At 44.1% G+C, this 17,760-nt stretch overlaps 2 protein-coding genes across 3 annotated transcripts; both read right to left on the bottom strand.

Moving 5' to 3' along the window:
* Positions 1 to 6,389: 6,389 nt before the first annotated feature.
* On the bottom strand, positions 6,390 to 13,308 carry LOC125551084. Of its 2 annotated transcripts, XM_048714233.1 has the most exons (14): positions 13,084 to 13,308; positions 12,833 to 12,997; positions 12,152 to 12,247; positions 11,839 to 11,925; positions 11,686 to 11,754; positions 11,499 to 11,595; positions 11,305 to 11,407; positions 10,758 to 10,965; positions 10,383 to 10,496; positions 9,499 to 9,630; positions 8,648 to 8,728; positions 7,968 to 8,084; positions 6,960 to 7,085; positions 6,390 to 6,882 (listed from the first exon to the last, which is right to left on the bottom strand). In XM_048714233.1, exons 1-13 carry the CDS (start codon positions 13,279 to 13,281, stop codon positions 6,996 to 6,998), a joined length of 1,557 nt encoding a protein of 518 aa, XP_048570190.1. In that variant the 5' UTR covers positions 13,282 to 13,308; the 3' UTR covers positions 6,390 to 6,882; positions 6,960 to 6,995. The 2 variants fall into 2 exon arrangements, with proteins under 2 accessions (XP_048570190.1, XP_048570189.1); XM_048714232.1 differs by having other exon boundaries at positions 6,390 to 7,085.
* A 1,753-nt stretch (positions 13,309 to 15,061) lies between these two features.
* LOC125551085 (proactivator polypeptide-like 1) lies at positions 15,062 to 17,539 on the bottom strand. The gene is made up of 6 exons (XM_048714234.1): positions 17,379 to 17,539; positions 16,884 to 16,989; positions 16,160 to 16,386; positions 15,793 to 15,990; positions 15,648 to 15,707; positions 15,062 to 15,519 (listed from the first exon to the last, which is right to left on the bottom strand). Exons 2-6 carry the CDS (start codon positions 16,963 to 16,965, stop codon positions 15,361 to 15,363), a joined length of 726 nt encoding a protein of 241 aa, XP_048570191.1. The 5' UTR covers positions 16,966 to 16,989; positions 17,379 to 17,539; the 3' UTR covers positions 15,062 to 15,360.
* Between the last annotated feature and the right edge of the window lie 221 nt (positions 17,540 to 17,760).

Below are 17,760 nucleotides of genomic sequence, written 5' to 3' on the forward strand. Positions count from 1 at the left end.
CGTGGTGACGATCTTGATGTACTACTGCAGCAGGGCTTCGCCTAAGCACCGCTACAATATTATCGAGGACTATGGTGGAAGGGGGCACCGCACACGGCTAAGAATATGATCACGTGGATCAACTTGTGTTCTCTGGGGTGCCCCTGCCTCCGTATATAAAGGCTCAAGGGGGGGTGCGGCCGGCCTAGGAGAGGCGCCAGGAGGAGTCCTACTCCCTCTGGGAGTAGGATCCCCCCCCCAATCCTAGTTGGAATAGGATTCGCGGAGGGGGGAAAAGAGAGAGGGGCCGGCCCCCTCTCCTTGTCCTATTCGGACCAAGGGAGGGGAGGGGCGCGCGGCCCATCTATGGGCTGCCCTTCTCTTTTCGACTAAGGCCCACTAAGGCCCATATAGCTCCCGGGGGGTTCCGGTAACCTCCCGGTACTCCGGTAAAATCCCGATTTCACCCGGAACACTTCCGATATCCAAACATAGGCTTCCAATATATCAATCTTTATGTCTCGACCATTTCGAGACTCCTCGTCATGTCCGTGATCACATCCGGGACTCCGAACAACCTTCGGTACATCAAAATGCATAAACTCATAATATAACTGTCATCGTAACCTTAAGCGTGCGGACCCTACGGGTTCGAGAACAATGTAGACATGACCGAGACACGTCTCCGGTCAATAACCAATAGCAGCGGAACCTGGATGCTCATATTGGCTCCTACATATTCTACGAAGATCTTTTATCAGTCAGACCGCATAACAATATACGTTGTTCCCTTTGTCATCGGTATGTTACTTGCCCAAGATTCGATCGTCGGTATCCCATACCTAGTTCAATCTCGTTACCGGCAAGTCTCTTTACTCGTTCTGTAATACATCATCCCGCAACTAATTCATTAGTTGCAATGCTTGCAAGGCTTAAGTGATGTGCATTACCGAGAGGGCCCAGAGATACCTCTCCGACAATCGGAGTGACAAATCCTAATCTCGAAATACGCCAACCCAACATGTACCTTTGGAGACACCTGTAGAGCTCCTTTATAATCACCCAGTTACGTTGTGACGTTTGGTAGCATACAAAGTGTTCCTCTGGCAAACGGGAGTTGCATAATCTCATAGTCATAGGAACATGTATAAGTCATGAAGAAAGCAATAGCAACATACTAAACGATCGGGTGCTAAGCTAATGGAATGGGTCATGTCAATTAGATCATTCAACTAATGATGTGATCCTGTTAATCAAATGACAACTCTTTGTCCATGGTTAGGAAACATAACCATCTTTGATTAACAAGCTAGTCTAGTAGAGGCATACTAGTGACACTCTGTTTGTCTATGTATTCACACATGTATTATGTTTCCGGTTAATACAATTCTAGCATGAATAATAAACTTTTATCATGATATAAGGAAATAAATAATAACTTTATTATTGCCTCTAGGGCATATTTCCTTCACTTCCATCTTAGTGATGGTGTTTTCGTGAGCCTCGATCATGTCATTGGCTTCACCAAGTTGTTCCAAGAGAGCAACAAAGTGCTTCTTGGATTTTCCCTTGAGTTTGCCCATAAAGGCCTCAAACTCATTAGCCTCCACATTAGCTTCCTCAAGTTCATTAATGCTATCCGTCGGAGAAAGATGATTAATGATGGTAGTTTTGATGTTGGAGGTTACCTTGTTGGTGGCTTTAGCCATGAGGCACTTGGCGGTGATGCTCTCATTGGGTGAGTCGAAGAGAGACACCCGTGGAGCCGTCGCAATGGCAACGGAGGCCATGGCAACCGACTCATCACTTTAATCATCGTCATCATCCTCATTGTACTCTTCTTGTACCACCAATGCCTTGGGAGGAGTCTTCTTGGTGAAGTTGCTCTTGTTGGGGAACGACTTGGCCTTGTCCTTTCGGATGAGCTTGCCACCATTGTCTTCCCTCTTCTCATACGGGCACTCCGCAACAAAATGACTCACATTGCCACAATTGTAGCAAGTCCTTACACGTTGCTTGCTCTTCGTGCCACTTGAGTTGTTTTTGCTAAAGTTTGGCCTCGAGTTTTTCTTGCTCCAAAATTGCCTTGAAGCAAGTGCCATGTGTTCATGATACGCGTACTTCGTATCTTCAGGGTTGCTCTCCTCTTCTTCCACTTCTTATTCTTCAACGGTGAGCTTGGCCTTCAATGCAAGGTCTGGCTTCTTTGCCCTTTGAGAACGAAGCACCGCATTGTCGGCGGTCTTGTCCAAAATGTTCATGGCCACAAACTCATCCAACACTTCGCTTGAGGTCAAAGTGTGGAAGTCCGGTCTTTGACGAATGACGGAGGACATGGCCTTGTGATAGAGCATCATTGCCTTGAGGAATTTGCGCTTGATCCAATTGTCATCTGTGTCCTTGCTCCCGTGATCTCGTAGTGAGACCGCGAGTTTGGTTACTCTCCGATAAAGCTCACGAGGTTCTTCATCTTCTTTCATTGCAAACTCATCGGCCTCATCTTGCACCACTTCATAGTTGGAGCGTTGAATGCTTGCGCTTCCCCGGTAGAGAGAGACAACACAATGCCATGCATCTTTGGCCAAGGCGAAGGGACGAAGATGAGGTAGGTCTTCGGGTGGAATTGCATCTTGAATGATGAAGAGAGCATTCTCATTGAATTGATTGTCCGCGGCTTCTCGAGGAGTGAAGTTGCTTTGGATCATGCGGATAGAAACCTTCTTCAATGATTCTCCAAAGGTTAGTGTTCACATGATTTAAATGACGTTTAAAGCGGTAAACCCAAGAATCAAAGTCCTCATTTTTCACAATCTTAGGGGGAGGACCGGCATGATTCAAATGAGTGGAAGGAACCGGTCCACCATAAACAAGTGGTGGTTCCACATGAGCAAAGATGCCGGTACCATTTTTACCACTAGAAGAAGGAGCCTTTTCACTACTAGCTTCCCCCTTGTCGGGGATAGCATCCGTCACCTTGTCGGTGGGGTCACCCACTTTCAACGGTGCGGTGGATAGTTTAAGCCCCTCAAGAAATTTAGTAAACATGCTTTCAACTTCGGTCGTCATGGAGGTTTTCAATGTCTCCAAGGCCACATTGAACTCCTCACGAGAGACCGAGGTTCCCCCATCGCCCGTAGACGAGGTCGGATTCACACCGGAGTGTTCCTCCACACCGTCTACGGTATCAACCATACTCTTTGGACGGTAAAGTCCTTAATAAAGAGACGAGGCTCTGATACCAATTGAAAGGATCGATATGGTTGACTAGAGGGGGTTTGAATAGGCAACTAACAATTTTTAGCTTTTCTTTAACAATTTAAACTTTGCATCAAAGTAGGTTATCTAGATATGCAACTAGGTGAGCAACCTATATGATGCAACAAGGATAGGAACACAAGCAAGCAAGATATATGAAACAAATAAGCTTGCACAAGTAAAGGCACGAGATAACCAAGAGTGGAGACGGTGGAGACGAGGATGTATTCCCGAAGTTTCTTCCCTTTGAGAGGAAGTATGTCTCCGTTGGAGCGGCGTGGAGGCACAATGCTCCCAAAGAAGCCACTAGGGCCACCGTATTCTCCTCACGCCCTCACACAATGCGAGATGTCGTGATTCCACTATTGGTGCCCTTGGAGGCGGCAACCGAACCTTTACAAACTAGGTTGGGGCAATCTCCACAACTCAATTGGAGGCTCCCAACGACACCACAAAGCTTCACCACAATGGACTATGGCTTCGCGGTGACCTCAACCGTCTAGGATGCTCAAACACCCAAGAGTAATAAGATCCGCAAGGGATTAGTGGGGGGGATCAAATATCTCTTGGTGGAAGTGTAGATCGAGGCCTTCTCAACCACTCCCGAGCAAATCAACAAGTTTGGTCGGCTAGGGAGTGAGATCGGGCGAAAATGGAGCTTAGAGCAATAATGGAGCTTAGGGGTGGAAGAGGTGAGTCAACGGGGAAGAAGGGGACCCTTTATATAGTGTGGGAAAAGGATCCAACCTTTACCCACCAACCAGCCCGCGGCCAGCGGTACTACCGCGCCTGGCCAGCGGTACTACCGCAAGGCCGCGCGGTACTACCGCACGGCTGTGCGGTACTACCGTACCGACCCACGGTACTGCCGCAACTCCAGCGACAGTAAAGATAAACAGACGCGCCGGAGCTGGGGGCGGTACTTCCGCACGCGCGATACTACCGCGCCCCCCATGCGGTACTACCGCAAGGCAAAAACCCCCAGCCAGGGGGAAGGGAACTTCCGTGCCTACTTCCGCAAAGAAACGGAAGTAGCAAAAACCCGACACAGTAGTACCGCCGAGGGGTGGTACTACTGCCTGACTGCATAGCGCGGTACTACCGCTCGGCGAAAACGGTACTACCGCGGTAGGTGCGGATGTAAAAAATTACATCCGCCCCTACTACCGCAAAGGGGCGGCACTAGCCTGGTGGGCAGCGGTAGTGCGGCTCCAGGGGAGCGGTACTACCGTGGGCACCTGCGGTACTACCGCGCCACCGCATGGTACTACCGCGGATGCCTACGGTACTACCATTTTCCTGGGAGCAGTACTACCGCGACCAACCACAGCAGCCAGACAAGGGAGGCAAGAAAACGGAGAAAGCTCCAAGGAAAAATGAGGGGACAAGAAGGAGACGTGTACGTGATGATTCCACCCAAACCTTTCCAATGCGGACCCCCTCTTAATAGTACGGCTTTCCTACGACTCAAATCCACCAAAAAGAAACGTAGAAAAGACGCCGTCTTCATCAGTCTTTGAGGGGCACCCAATCGTCTTGTGCCTAGCAATGAAGTGTCTGGAATATTCAAGGCACACGATTAGTCCGCAAATGCGTTGTCATCAATCACCAAAACACTTAGGGATAAATATGCCCTTACAGCTAGGCGCACCGCCGACCCAAACGAAAAAGAGGGCGGACAACGAGCGCGTGGCCGACCCAAACGGAGAAAAGCGGACAAAGCGTGCATCTGTTTGGGTTGGCATGTTGGAGTTGCTCTTAGAGCATCTACAACAAGAGATAGCAAATCCAGGCCCTCGCCGCGTCCGCGGGCACTGACCGGGCATGCCTTATTTATTGGCTTCCACACCCACGTCCCTCATTTTCGAAACCTCAAAACCATACAACCCATGCACAGCTACATAAAAGACGTTGAACGCATGCAGTTCATCGGATCGACATTTCATTGCCGCACAAAAGGAGCATAGTTCATCGGAGTTCAATGGCGGAGAGTGCAAATCAATACTACAAAGGGCGGAGGAAATCACCATTTCCTCGTCGGCCCCTTACCCTTCCGGTCGTCGATGCGGTTGTGCCCCACATCTCTGTGTAGGCGTAGGTGTGCGGTGGTGCGTCGTCGTCGAAGCTGGAGGTGGAACCGCCTGTCAAGTCGGAGTCTGAGCAGCAGCTTCGGCACGACAGCCTGCGGAGCAAGCGGTCCTGCTCCTTCGCATGGCGGGCCGCTTTTGTCGCCACCTCCGTGCTTGCCTCATGCTCTAACAACTTGATGCAAGTCAGAGTGCCTTGACATTCTTGCAGCGGAGGCACCGTGCATCTGTCTCGCCGCCGTGAGAGAGCGGCGGAGGACTGACATGAGGAGCGTGGCATTGAGATCAGCCAGCATGCTCGCGCGTGCCCGGCGTCTGGTCAGCGCCTCCCCTGCCGCTGCCCTCTCCCTTACCCGTTACTGCTCGTGGCGGGCTGCTCGTGCCTCGGACTTGGGCCTTCTCATGCGCGTCGACGCCTGTGCGGGCACGAGGACCCAGCGGTGGCCGGGTACCACTTCCGGAATAGAGGGTGGTGGTTGCCAGCGTACCTAAAGGACGGGAGCGGAGCTACGCGCCGGGCAGGACGGGCCAGCGATGTCGTCAGCGCTGCATCGACGGGCGCTCAGGAAGAAGATCTGTCGCTGCTACGGCCGCCTTGTTCGAGTAACGACCTCCTCAAGGCGATGCGGAGGGCCACATCCTCCACATCAATGCTCCAGCCGTCGGAGTCGGCATCGGAGCCACCGCTACTTCCTCGCCGGCCATCGGATCAAAGGGGAGGGATCGGAAATGGAGTGGACGGAGAGGGGAGGGAAGTGGAGTTCAGATTGACCGGTGTCTAGGGTTTTTCAGATGGGGATAGTTGTGAGGCACGAGTAGACCGGGCTAGGCCAAACAGACATGGCGGACATGCCAGGGCCGCCTCATATCCACCTCGTATTTGGGTTGGATATGAGGAGCATCGGGCGTTTGAGGACAATTTAAGACACCCGTCTGGGTCGGTTTTTCACAACCGGTAAGTGACCGGGCCGTCCGCTCGGGCATTCGGGGACGGTTTGGGGTGCTCGGTTGTAGATGCTCTTAAGACTTCCAAATTTCACGAAAGTTTCACAGGGAAGCCAGTTCAAATCACACAAAAAAATACAGAAATATTTCATCGTAGCATCAGTAGTCCGGGTTCATCAGATGGTTGTCGGTATTACACATCTCTGCAAATGATATGCAGTCTGGGAGTGGTATTGGACAGTACATTATTTTATGCAGCACAACAGAACAATGCCCAACCTATCCAGCCCTACTTTTCCCCATAAACAATGAATTAACATGCTTAAAGTTTGCATGACACAATTTTCCACCATGAAAGGATGGACTAAAAGCAGATACAAAATTCGTGTATTCTTATACTCTAAGCTGCTAGCCTGCTAGTACTATTTATGTCTTCCTCTATGTTCACCCTTCAGGTAGTTACTTTACTTCCAGTGTTATATTCGAATGTCCGTTCGTCAATTTGTAGCTCCTTTGAAATGTGCAGACAAAATCAATGCTGGTGGCAAAAACATTGTCTTCAGGACATACTGTACTTCTGCATTCTCGAACAACTTCACTGTCTTGAGTCGATATCCTAGAAAAGTAAAAGCCAGGCACAAACAGCCTTACTCAACCACATGTCTTGATAGATGTCAAGAAGCACCACGATACCTATTTTTTAGGTTCCAGGTACATGTTTGGGAGGAACTAGGACGGGTCAGAAGCTGCCTGAAGCTTGGCAAGATTTGTCTGGAGCCGTCCCAAATGAAATGCAATGAGAAGCCAGACAAAGCAGAGCTGGTAACAAAAGGAATAAGCACAAATCATTAGACATGTCCCATGACCCCCAAAAAAGGCAAAAAAAAAATGCTGCACAGTTAACACCAAGATATTTGTCTGGAAATTTGTAGGGACCGCATGGAACTTAATCACTGAGAGTTCACTGAAACACAGTCGATTCCGAAAGGGTGTGTAATTACGCAACAAAAAAACAAAAGGTGTAACTTAACTACCCCCTCCGATCCAAATTAATCGACCCAGCTCTAGTACAACTGGTATGGTGGCAGTAGTCAAGTAAGGTGTGCAGCGAGAGGTCATAGGTTCAACCCCACCCAATTCATTGATTATTCCTAAAAGCACATCTCCCACACGCATCTCTGTGCAGATCCAGCAACCACAAAATCGACAGAGTTATCAAAAAATCAGGCGATTGTGTTTAGCAAACCCATAAATTGTACTAGTTGTGGAATAAGAAGGGTCAGCAGTAGTTGGCAAAGTTAACCAGGTTTTAACATACAAGTAGAGATAGGTAAAAGGTTTGAAGCAAGATGTTTTAAATTTCAGCATGGATTATATATTCAGTTGTGTTCAGCAGTTCAGCTAGCAAAGAGCTCCCCAGACTTTGAACGCTTTGGTGGGAGTATACACACTTTTGACCAGCCAAATATCCAGACATGGACATTTTTCCATTCAAAGCATCTTCACACGAGAAAAGTGTATCTTAATTAGTTTCTAGCAAAGTATTAGTGCAACATCTGCATCAAGAATTACCTACTGAGGCATGATCAAACAGACTACAATGCCAAGGAGCTATCTTTGAGAGATTAAAAAACACAATAAACATACAATATGATACGGTAAACGGAAATGAGCAAGTAAATGATCAGACATGATTCATACCGGCAATGCATAGAGGTTGACAATGGATATTTTCTTCTCGAAGCTGCTGAAAAGTAATGTGTAAATTCCAGCAGCTGTCGCATCACCAAGCCTTTGAACAATAACATCTATACAGACCTACAGGAAAACGTTTATTTAGCCAAATTAATAAGACAAAATCAACACAGAAAATGGGCAGCAAAACAAGATAAAATCCACATGATTTGCCAATATCAGGCAAGATGCTTTAAAAAAATATTACACTTGCAATAAGGTGAGTACTCAACAGTAGCAAAAGCACTCCTCGGTGGCAAATACTGTCTCCGAATTAGACTTTTTAGGTTATTGATGTACTCCTACTATTTGCAGAGAGCAGTAGTTCCCCTGATGCGCCGCAATTAATTAGAAGGAAAAATGTTGAATGCTTAAATTGTTCACTTGACGCCGAGTATCATGTGTCTAAAAACGATAATTTGATCCCTACTGTGGTGATCCAAGTTACTAAAATCATTCTGGGCCCAGGTGGACAGCTAGTGGACCTCACCTCCAAATAAAATCAGGTGGAAACCGGTCAAAATGAGAGCGAAAGGGTTATATCCCATTTATATGCTATTATCATTTGATCATCTATGGAGACCAAGTCATGCCTCATCATGTTTCCTAGTAGTTAGCATGCTCAAATTACATAACTCATTTTTTACCTTGGCTTTGTACTTCTCATCCTGTGAGACAACAGTAAATAATAACTCCCTTCCCGGTCTAGTCAAAACATAGGTAGTTACCTGCAACGAAGTTAAAAGATTGAGAAACAACAAATTAGAATAATTATGTGTTTATCTCAGAGTATACCTGAAGATAGAAATAATAACATGTACTCCCTCCGTTTCAAAATACTTGTCGTGGTTTTAATTCAAATTTGAACTAAAACCAATACTTGTCGTGGTTTTAGTTCAAATTTGAACTAAAACCATGACAAGTGTTTTGGAAAGGAGGGAGTAGTAAATACAACAAATAGTAGGTACTCACAAACATCACCTAGTACCAAAAAACAATCAGTATGCCCTAAATCAGTATTTCTTTTGCCTAAATCAGTGTTGGTAGATGAAGAAAATCGGTTGTGGCTATAACCCTTTTACCAAACAAGAATTTTGCTAACCACTGGCAGTATAATGATTTTTGATATATTAATTACATACAGAGCCAGCGCCTTGATTAATTTTGAGTATAACAGATGTTATCATGCATTGGTTCCAGATGCAACTAGATGAAGCTGCACTAATATTCGAACTGAAGTGAAAATGAATCCTGCCGTTGATGATTTCTCAGCTTATTAACAATAGGAAAAATATACTAAAACACATAAGCTCTTTCATACGAAATCATTTGAGGGTACTAAACCAAACTAAAGATATAGTGTGTCTGCATAAATTCAATGGTAATGGCTACTCAGCTTTTGCATATGCATTACCTTTACATGCATCTTTTTATATCAACATCTAATGGTAGAAAATGGCATCGAGAGTTCAGTAAGAATGCCCTGGTCTATCGATACCTTTCGAATTGTTTCAGTGACAGCAACAGCAAACCAAGTTGGCCATACAGCAAGGGCAACCAAATTTGAGGCAGCAATAAATGGAGATGCGCAAATAGCAACCGTTACACCAGCTACTGTAAGGATATGACCCTGAAATAAATACTTGTTCAAATCATATACCCAGAAATTGATAGGGCGACAAGATACCTATGATCTAAACAGGTCATACGAATGAAAAGAAAACACTAATCTAGGTTGGTCATTGCAGAGTCTTCTAACTACCATTTGGCTGAGGCATATCTTGATTTGTCAATTTATATTGTTTTATTCACCACCAAATATCATTGTGGAATTGTTAGACAGCTAGAGTCACAGCATGCATCAGTTGGACTACACTGCATGAAGTTTGTCCCTTGACACAGATATTAGAAATGCAGAACGCATGGGTGTCTAATTGGAATTATCTGAATGTGCACGGGAATTAGTTTCGAAGGGGAAGCGTATTGAGATTCCATCGCATGATGGAAGGTTATTTTCTTGAAAGTAATAACCGGGTGTCCCACAAAAAAATATTCAGTAAACACTATACACAGAAAAAATAGCAAAAACGGGAGGTGCACATTTATAAATTTTATTCAGTAATCTTATACGGCAATTACATTGTTGACATGCTGATCTTGAAGTGGAAGTTATTATGGAATTACTATTGCAATTATGATTTGCATTAAGGAAACAAACAGCATAGATATTAAGAGAGGGTGATATAAGTTTGATTATATTTATATCTTTTAATAAGGTAATTCTTTGGTGACAACTTATCTGCCTGATATTCACTTATTCACACTGAAAAGGGGGTAATGAAGTAGAGTAAAACGAGGATAATATCAAGATGAAAAAAATACCGTCAAAGTGAGCTGTCCGGCAAGAATAAAAACTGCTATAAAGCTGTTTATCAGTGCAAATGTTCTCCTTCTGGCAGTTGGGCTTGATATTGTAGTAGCAACTATAGTTACTTTCTGGAAATCAAGGAGAAAAGGTTGGGTGAGAAAATGGAGGATCCTTTGTGTTCTACTCCCTCCGTCCGAAAATACTTGTCATCAAAATGGATAAAAAGGGATGTATCTAGAACTAAAATACATCTAGATACATCCCCTTTTATTCATTTTGATGACAAGTATTTCCGGACGGAGGGAGTACAATTTATTTAAGGAAGCAACATGCTCCCGGGATTGCACAACTTATCATCAATGTCATACACGAAAGGAGAACAATCATACCTGGAAGTAAAAGAAGGATGAGACAACTGCACTCAGCCATAGAAACAGAGATATGTATATCAGGTAAGGCGAGCGCATGATCAGCCAGAAACCTTCAAACATCACAAAAATCCCAGGCTTTGTCTTTTGAGATTGGGAAGGTGTTCTAGGTGAAGTGACCAGCGAAGACATTTCATCACCAAGCTCGGTATTTTGACTTGGTTCTGCTCTGCAGTTTGTAATAAATTGGAATGTCTTAAATGCTCGCTTGTGAACAAAAGGAGGCACCAACAAGTCGAATAAAATCATCAGTAACACCTAAAAAATAATGTAAAAGCCCACCATTTTAACTCCTATTTTTTATCATAACTTTTTGAAACTAATAAAATCATTCCAAGTTAGTCATAAAGTGGACTATTCAGATTTCAGAGACTGTATTTGTGGCTCAAAATTCGCTAAGGTTAATCAAGAAAGAAATTTTGTACATAAAACATGCTGGTTACTCATGTCAAAATTAACAGGAAAATAAGTCAAGAACTTGTAACTCATGCCCAGAAGGATTACATACCCTGTTGATGGCAATTCTGTTGAACCATGATTAGCATCAATGCAAATTCCTTTAGATGACAGTGCAGCAAGTTCCATCAAGAGGGAGGAAAATAGGAGCAGAACTGAGGAAATTTTAGTAAATATGACATTGCATCCATGAAAAATCAGACAGGAGCTCATTATGTTATTCAGAGGAACGTCCTAGATACATACAGGGTCCCATCCATGCCATGCTTGCAGCAAACAAAGAACCAAAAAGTTGCCCTAGCGTAGCACCAGCCCCGATAAAACCAAACAATCTTGAACCTGACTGAATCAAAAGAGAAATAAGGATTTGAAAAGAACATGTGAAATGTCTAAGGGGTAACCGATATTTTCTGGTGCGGTTGTCAAATGATACCTCACTGTCCATGACATCAATTACCCTTGCCCAAGTGGATGATATTGTAATGAGATTAAGCAAAGCAACCTTCAGATGAAGAGAGTAATTCAAATGGACGATAACTTAAATCTCAAAAACATGGACAGGATCATGTAACAGGAAATGGCTTACCCAGAGAAAGAAGCTTATTCTCACAACTATGTATAACCAGCTGTGGTTTCCCCAGCCAGCAGGTTTATTTGAACCATCTTCACTTGACTTGATCATAATATCGACAAAAAGAAACAAAAATAAGTTTGGCCCTGCCTTCTTCAATTAGGAAATTTAGAAAGCGAGCAAAGTGGCTGGAGTGCAAGATGGCAGATGGATTCAAAAATATTTTTTCCGGTGTAATATCAGCATGGGATACTTGCAAACTCCAGGGAAACTAAACATGCATACAGAAAAAGAGAAAATAATCCACCATGTTATCAGTGTGTGTTACCTGGGCGGTAGATGGGGAGCCCGGCTTCGAGGCAAACCAAAGCACAAAAAATACAAGAACGGATATGCTGAAGAACCTGTGTATCAAAACCAAAGCCTGAAATTGCAGGTACAGGTGATAGGAATTAGCTTGTGTCGGTGAAGGAAAAATAATTGCTAGTCCCGCTGTTCCAAAATACTCCCTAAACGCTCTTATATTATGGGACGGAGGGTGTAAGTCTTATTTGAACTAAAACCATGACACTTATTTTGGAACGGAGGGAGTACTGGAAAATTTCGACTTCATAAAATCATCGCCAATTACCTGAATAAAAACAGGGGCGCGTCAAAGGAAAATAACAGAAGCTTATATTTAAGATTGACTTGCAGCCCTAGACATAAACCACATGAAATAGCAGATCATTGCAAAAACATACATTTTATTTCTGCTAAAGTAAATAGGTTCTGGCGAAGGTGTGTGTGTGTGTTTTAAACTAAGTCCAACTAGGCGTTTGGTTTATAATTCTTGTCTTGGTGGTGTGGTGTTTTTTTAAAAAAAAACTGGTGGTGTGGTGTTTAGGGAAGTACAGTCTTTGTTCTGTTGGATCCTTGCATTATTTGCATTGCTTTTGTCTGCTGTGGTTGAATTGTTCCCGTTTAAACACAAGCAAACAGAAACGACCCAAGTGAGGAAGGCACGGACCCTGGACTTGGGGACGGACGGGAGCGAGAAGGCGAGGGAGGCGACGGGGGCCGCGAGGACGGTGAGCACGAGCGAGCCGGCGAAGAGGCCCGGGAGGGCGCCGAGGCCCAGCGAGATGGCCCCCTCGTCCCGCAGCGGCAGCACCACGAAGTAGGCGCTCAGGATCTGCGTCACCCATAGAGTGAGGATTTTCCGTTCTCCGCTGGTGGCTGAATTTGGAAGGTACAGATTCGACGAGAGAGATGGCTTACGAAGAAGAAGGTGGAGGCGGCGCTGGTCAGCGGGGCCATCTCGTGGGGGCGGACGTCCACCAGGGACGCCACCGCCGCCTCGGCGCGCGCGCGGAGCCGGTGGGTCGGACCTGTCTCCGCCATTCTCCCCTCCGGCCGGTGACCGGGCGGGCTGGAGTTGACTCGCCTCTGCCTCCCTTCCCTCCTTGTCAGCCCCATCGCCTCTTCGCTCGCGTTGTAATGTTGCTCCTGCTCGAGATATTATAATACGGAGTATTTGATAATCTCTATGTTCATTTTTATAAGATGTTTTAGATAGTTCGAACAGCTCAAAAGCAGTTCAAAATCAGTTGTCTAAAACGTTTTATAAAAAGTAATAGAGAGAGAATATTATAGTATTTGATCGGCACTCCCGATGCATTGTCTCTTAACATGTCATTCTTGTTGAATTAGCAAAACAATTGGTTCGAAATCCTTTCATTTAATTAGCCAGCTCTGCAGTTTTCTATGCTCTCATTTCTAAGGCCTGATTTACGCAAAAAAAAAGAGAAAGGCAAGGCTCGCAAAAAACAAAGTCTTAACACGTCATCATAGATATATACAAATAAATAAAAGACAGTCACCCCAATGCATTGTATTTAGGGGGTGTATCTAAGTGATATTGTATTTAATCAGTTTATTAAGGATTTTTTTGGAATCTTAACACTGTTCCTTAGTTGCAGAGAGAAGAAAAGAAGTGAAAAATAAGAAGGTAAGGCACAAAAGATCAAAACATTAATTGCACTACACATAAAAATGAGCTAAGAGTCGATCTTAGGTAAGATACAACTCCACTCCCTCTTTTTAATTGCAGTGCTACATCAGCATTTTGCCTATAATAACATTGCTAAGAGACCAGCATTTGGTAGTATCATAAGTTAGTGTCATAGTATCATAGATTAGTATCTTAGATGATCTTATTTACTGTCATGCAAAACATATATAGTATAATACTCCCTCCGTTCCTAAATATTTGTCTTTCTAAAGATTTCAAATGGATACCACATACGGATGTATATAGATATATTTTAGAGCGTAGATTCACTCATTTTTCTTCGTATGTAGTCACTTGTTGAAATATCTAGAAAGACAAATATTTAGGAACGGAAGGAGTATTTGTTATGGTACGGTATCATGATATGCCTCTCTTTTGTATTCTATGCCACATCATTAAAATTGCCTAGTTGACATGCACAATAGTGTTAGGTATGATAGTCCAACTATGGACAGCCTTATTCCAAGACGTCGGTGGTGGTATAGGGTAAGCATGATTTGATCCGAAGTCACTCTACCCCTCTCTTCACTCACATTGCACGGTTGCTTGTGCTTGCGGTCGAGAACTCGAGATATTATTGGGTTTTATTTGGTTGCACTTTACCTACTCCCTCCATGTCTATATATAAGGCTATTTCATATTTTTATGTCTAACTTCGATTAACAATGAATTATATGCAACAAAAAGTATGTCATTGAATGTATATTTCAAAGAACTTTTTGCTGATATATTTTTGATGACATATAATCCATATTTTTTGTTGAACAAAGTGGCCTTGTTTAGAAAAATGGAGGGAGTACAACATTTTATTCTATTTCTCTTATGTGCTTGAAATGTTATATTCTTTTCGTGGAGTCCTTCACTTAAGAAAAAGCTCAATGACCTAAAAGAATGTATCATCTCATGATATTTTCGTTGCATAAAGACATGTCCCCGCATGCATTTATTAACATGTTTTTTATGTATAGAATACCAATGTTTGCAATAGTGTTTTTTTATTTTCTATGGTAGTTGGCCAAAGTTTTTCTAGCCAACTGGCCAATCCATTGGCAAGCAAAACCTCAACCAAAAATTTGGCACCAACTCTTTGGTAGGGGCAATCCACTTGTTAGCATGTTCAACGGCAAAGGGGACAGAAAATCTAGCTCTTCACCGACCGAAATCTCATAGTCAAAACAAGGCATATGACGAGACTAGAGCCCCCTTATTAGCAGACAGACTGAAACTCGATTTAGTATCTACAGTTGTTCAAATGTCATTACAAATTAAACACTGACGAAGTAATAAGTACAACACGGCTTCAAGTTGACATAATAAACTGTTTGTCATGCCGCTCCCTTTATAATACAAAGCATCCACAGAATGCAGGAGCAGCAGTACAAGGCAAAAGCCAGACGAATTTTTGGACACCTATGTACAACAAGGAAGAACTAGTGCATAATGTTTCGTCTGGGTTTACGCAGCCTGGTGTGGTCTTTCTACCTTCATGCATCACGCAACAAACCCTCCTCGGAGAATGGCCCGACCATTGTCTTTTTGCCAGCATCGCACGCTTGGACAATGGTACATATATCGTTCTTCTCGAGGAACTTCTCTCCGTTCACCAGGATGAGAGGGATGTATTGCAGGACCAGTCGTTTGCACTGTCGAACAAGAAAATTATCAGCCTGTGCATCCTTTGCGTGCTATATATTGAACATTAACCGAAGAAGCTGAGATGTCTCCTTTGCGCATTATTTTGTTTTTAAAAGATGAGCCGGATATAGCTTACCTGCTGTTCATGACCTTCGATCTTCTTGCACTCCTTGAGGAGAATTTGAATTATCTCAAACTACAGATATCATATGGAAATTATTAAAGGCAGACACAAGGTAAAGGTGAAGACACCAACGATGCAAGTGAGATAAAGGAAATACCTCAGCATCAGGATCCTTCAGTTTGGACAAAACTTCATCCATGAGGTGGTGGCAAAACACGCATGTGCTCTCACTTCTCACACCAGACAGAAGAGCATTGTCCCTGCAGAGGCCATTTCGTTTGCAGAACTCTTCTGGCTTGATCTCAGCGATCTTGGCAAATAAGAGAGTTGCATAGGAGTCCACAAACTCAACACACTGCAGAGACAGAATGTTGCTTAGAAAAATCTATAAACTATTTCTGTTTAGGGTATCTTTTTATCAAGAAAATATAATCACTATGCATATAGTATCTTTTCATCAATCTTTCTACAGTAACTAAAACTCTATGTAATGAATTACAGGCCAAAGTGTTCAAAATTACTACCTTCTTTTCCAACGAGAATGTCTGAGAACAAGCTTCATGAAGGACCTCCATCATCTTATCTTGTGATTGTTTCTGACTAAGATAGCTAAGAGCTTCCTCTGTAAACTTCTCACAAGCTGGGCATAGTGGGCTGCCCCTCTCAACACGCACGGGAATTTTGCTCAAAGTTAGTTGATCCTTGATGATTTGACCAGAGCCTCGAGCCTCCTCCTGGATATCAAGAAAAACTGGGAACAAACAAATCAGATGTTACTGGCCAGAACAATTGCGAACACAAGGAGGAATATCTCTATAAACCTGAACCTTCTAACACTGAAGATGATATGCACTATCATGTATTCATGTGTGTATCTTGTTCATGCACATTCCCCATCTAAGCCTTGAACTACAGAAAGCGAACTAACAGCATAATAAGGAATTAGAAAACCAAGCATCAACATATACTAGAAGTTGACGATGTTAACAATGACATAGGCTGTCCAAATTCTATCCTTATACAGCCATGCATGATTTACAAGCACATGATATCATGGAAGCAATTGGACGATATGACAACTTCAATTTCGACACCAATACTACGAATTCGCATAAGAAGATTTCACAACAGGTGTATCCTTAATTCCAGTTCTAATTCCAACCCCAAGCCACTGATGTCGATTTAGAGATGAATAAACAACATAACTAGCATCATGGGATTGGAAAGGGGCTGTTGTGTGAGATATACCTGTGCTCCGGCCTTGTGCGGCTCCCAGGCTGACCAGCAGCAAGAGGAGTAGGAAGAACGGCAATCTCAGTCCCAAGCCCATCGCGCGATAGGTTCTGTCGTTGACCTGCAAAAAATAGGAATTAACACATACGGAATTAGCAAACCCATCAATCAATTTTGATCAGGAAACCGCAGGAAAACGGAAGGGGTGAATTGGTCTCATGAACAGCAGCTGAGCCTGTAACATCTCCGTTCCAATTTCAGAAAATTTCACATAACAACAAAGCCAACGCCGCAAAGGAGCCATGAAACCGACCGGTAAAGCCGATCGAATCGACCGGGCCAGGCCAACAGAATCATCAACAGTATGAGGAAGCGGATCGATCGGGGAAGGCGCGATGACACCGAACGAATCGGAAAGCTCGAGCAAGGGGGGTGAGGGAACGCCGGGATCCGAAATCCGAGGCTCACGGGGAGAAACGAAACTGGAAGCGAGCTGAGAATCAAACCTACCCTGCTGCGGTTGGGGAATCGAGTCGAGCAGGCAGCCGCCGGGAGGAGCAGGTGGTGGCGCGTCGGGGTCGTCCTGATCTTTTTTCTGTTTTTGTGTATCGTGTATGTATAGCGTGCTCAAGATTATAGAAGTCTGATGACGGGGCTAAATAGGGCGTGGGTGGGGGTGGGTGATTGATCTCGCTTCGCCTTCGGAGTTGGGTTAGCGTGGAGGTTTTGGATCCGTGGAGGGAAGAAGTTGAGACGGTTAAGCAAGAGTAACTGCTTGTTATTATTATTACAAGTACTAGTACTAGTAGGAGTACTATGCATGCATATTCCCTAATGTTTTTAAGGGATATTCCCTAATGCTATTTGGCGACCATTCACAGGAGGAAATCCA

The sequence above is a fragment of the Triticum urartu genome, chromosome 4, assembly GCF_003073215.2.
Source record: "Triticum urartu cultivar G1812 chromosome 4, Tu2.1, whole genome shotgun sequence".
In the NCBI taxonomy this organism is placed as follows: Eukaryota; Viridiplantae; Streptophyta; class Magnoliopsida; order Poales; family Poaceae; genus Triticum; species Triticum urartu.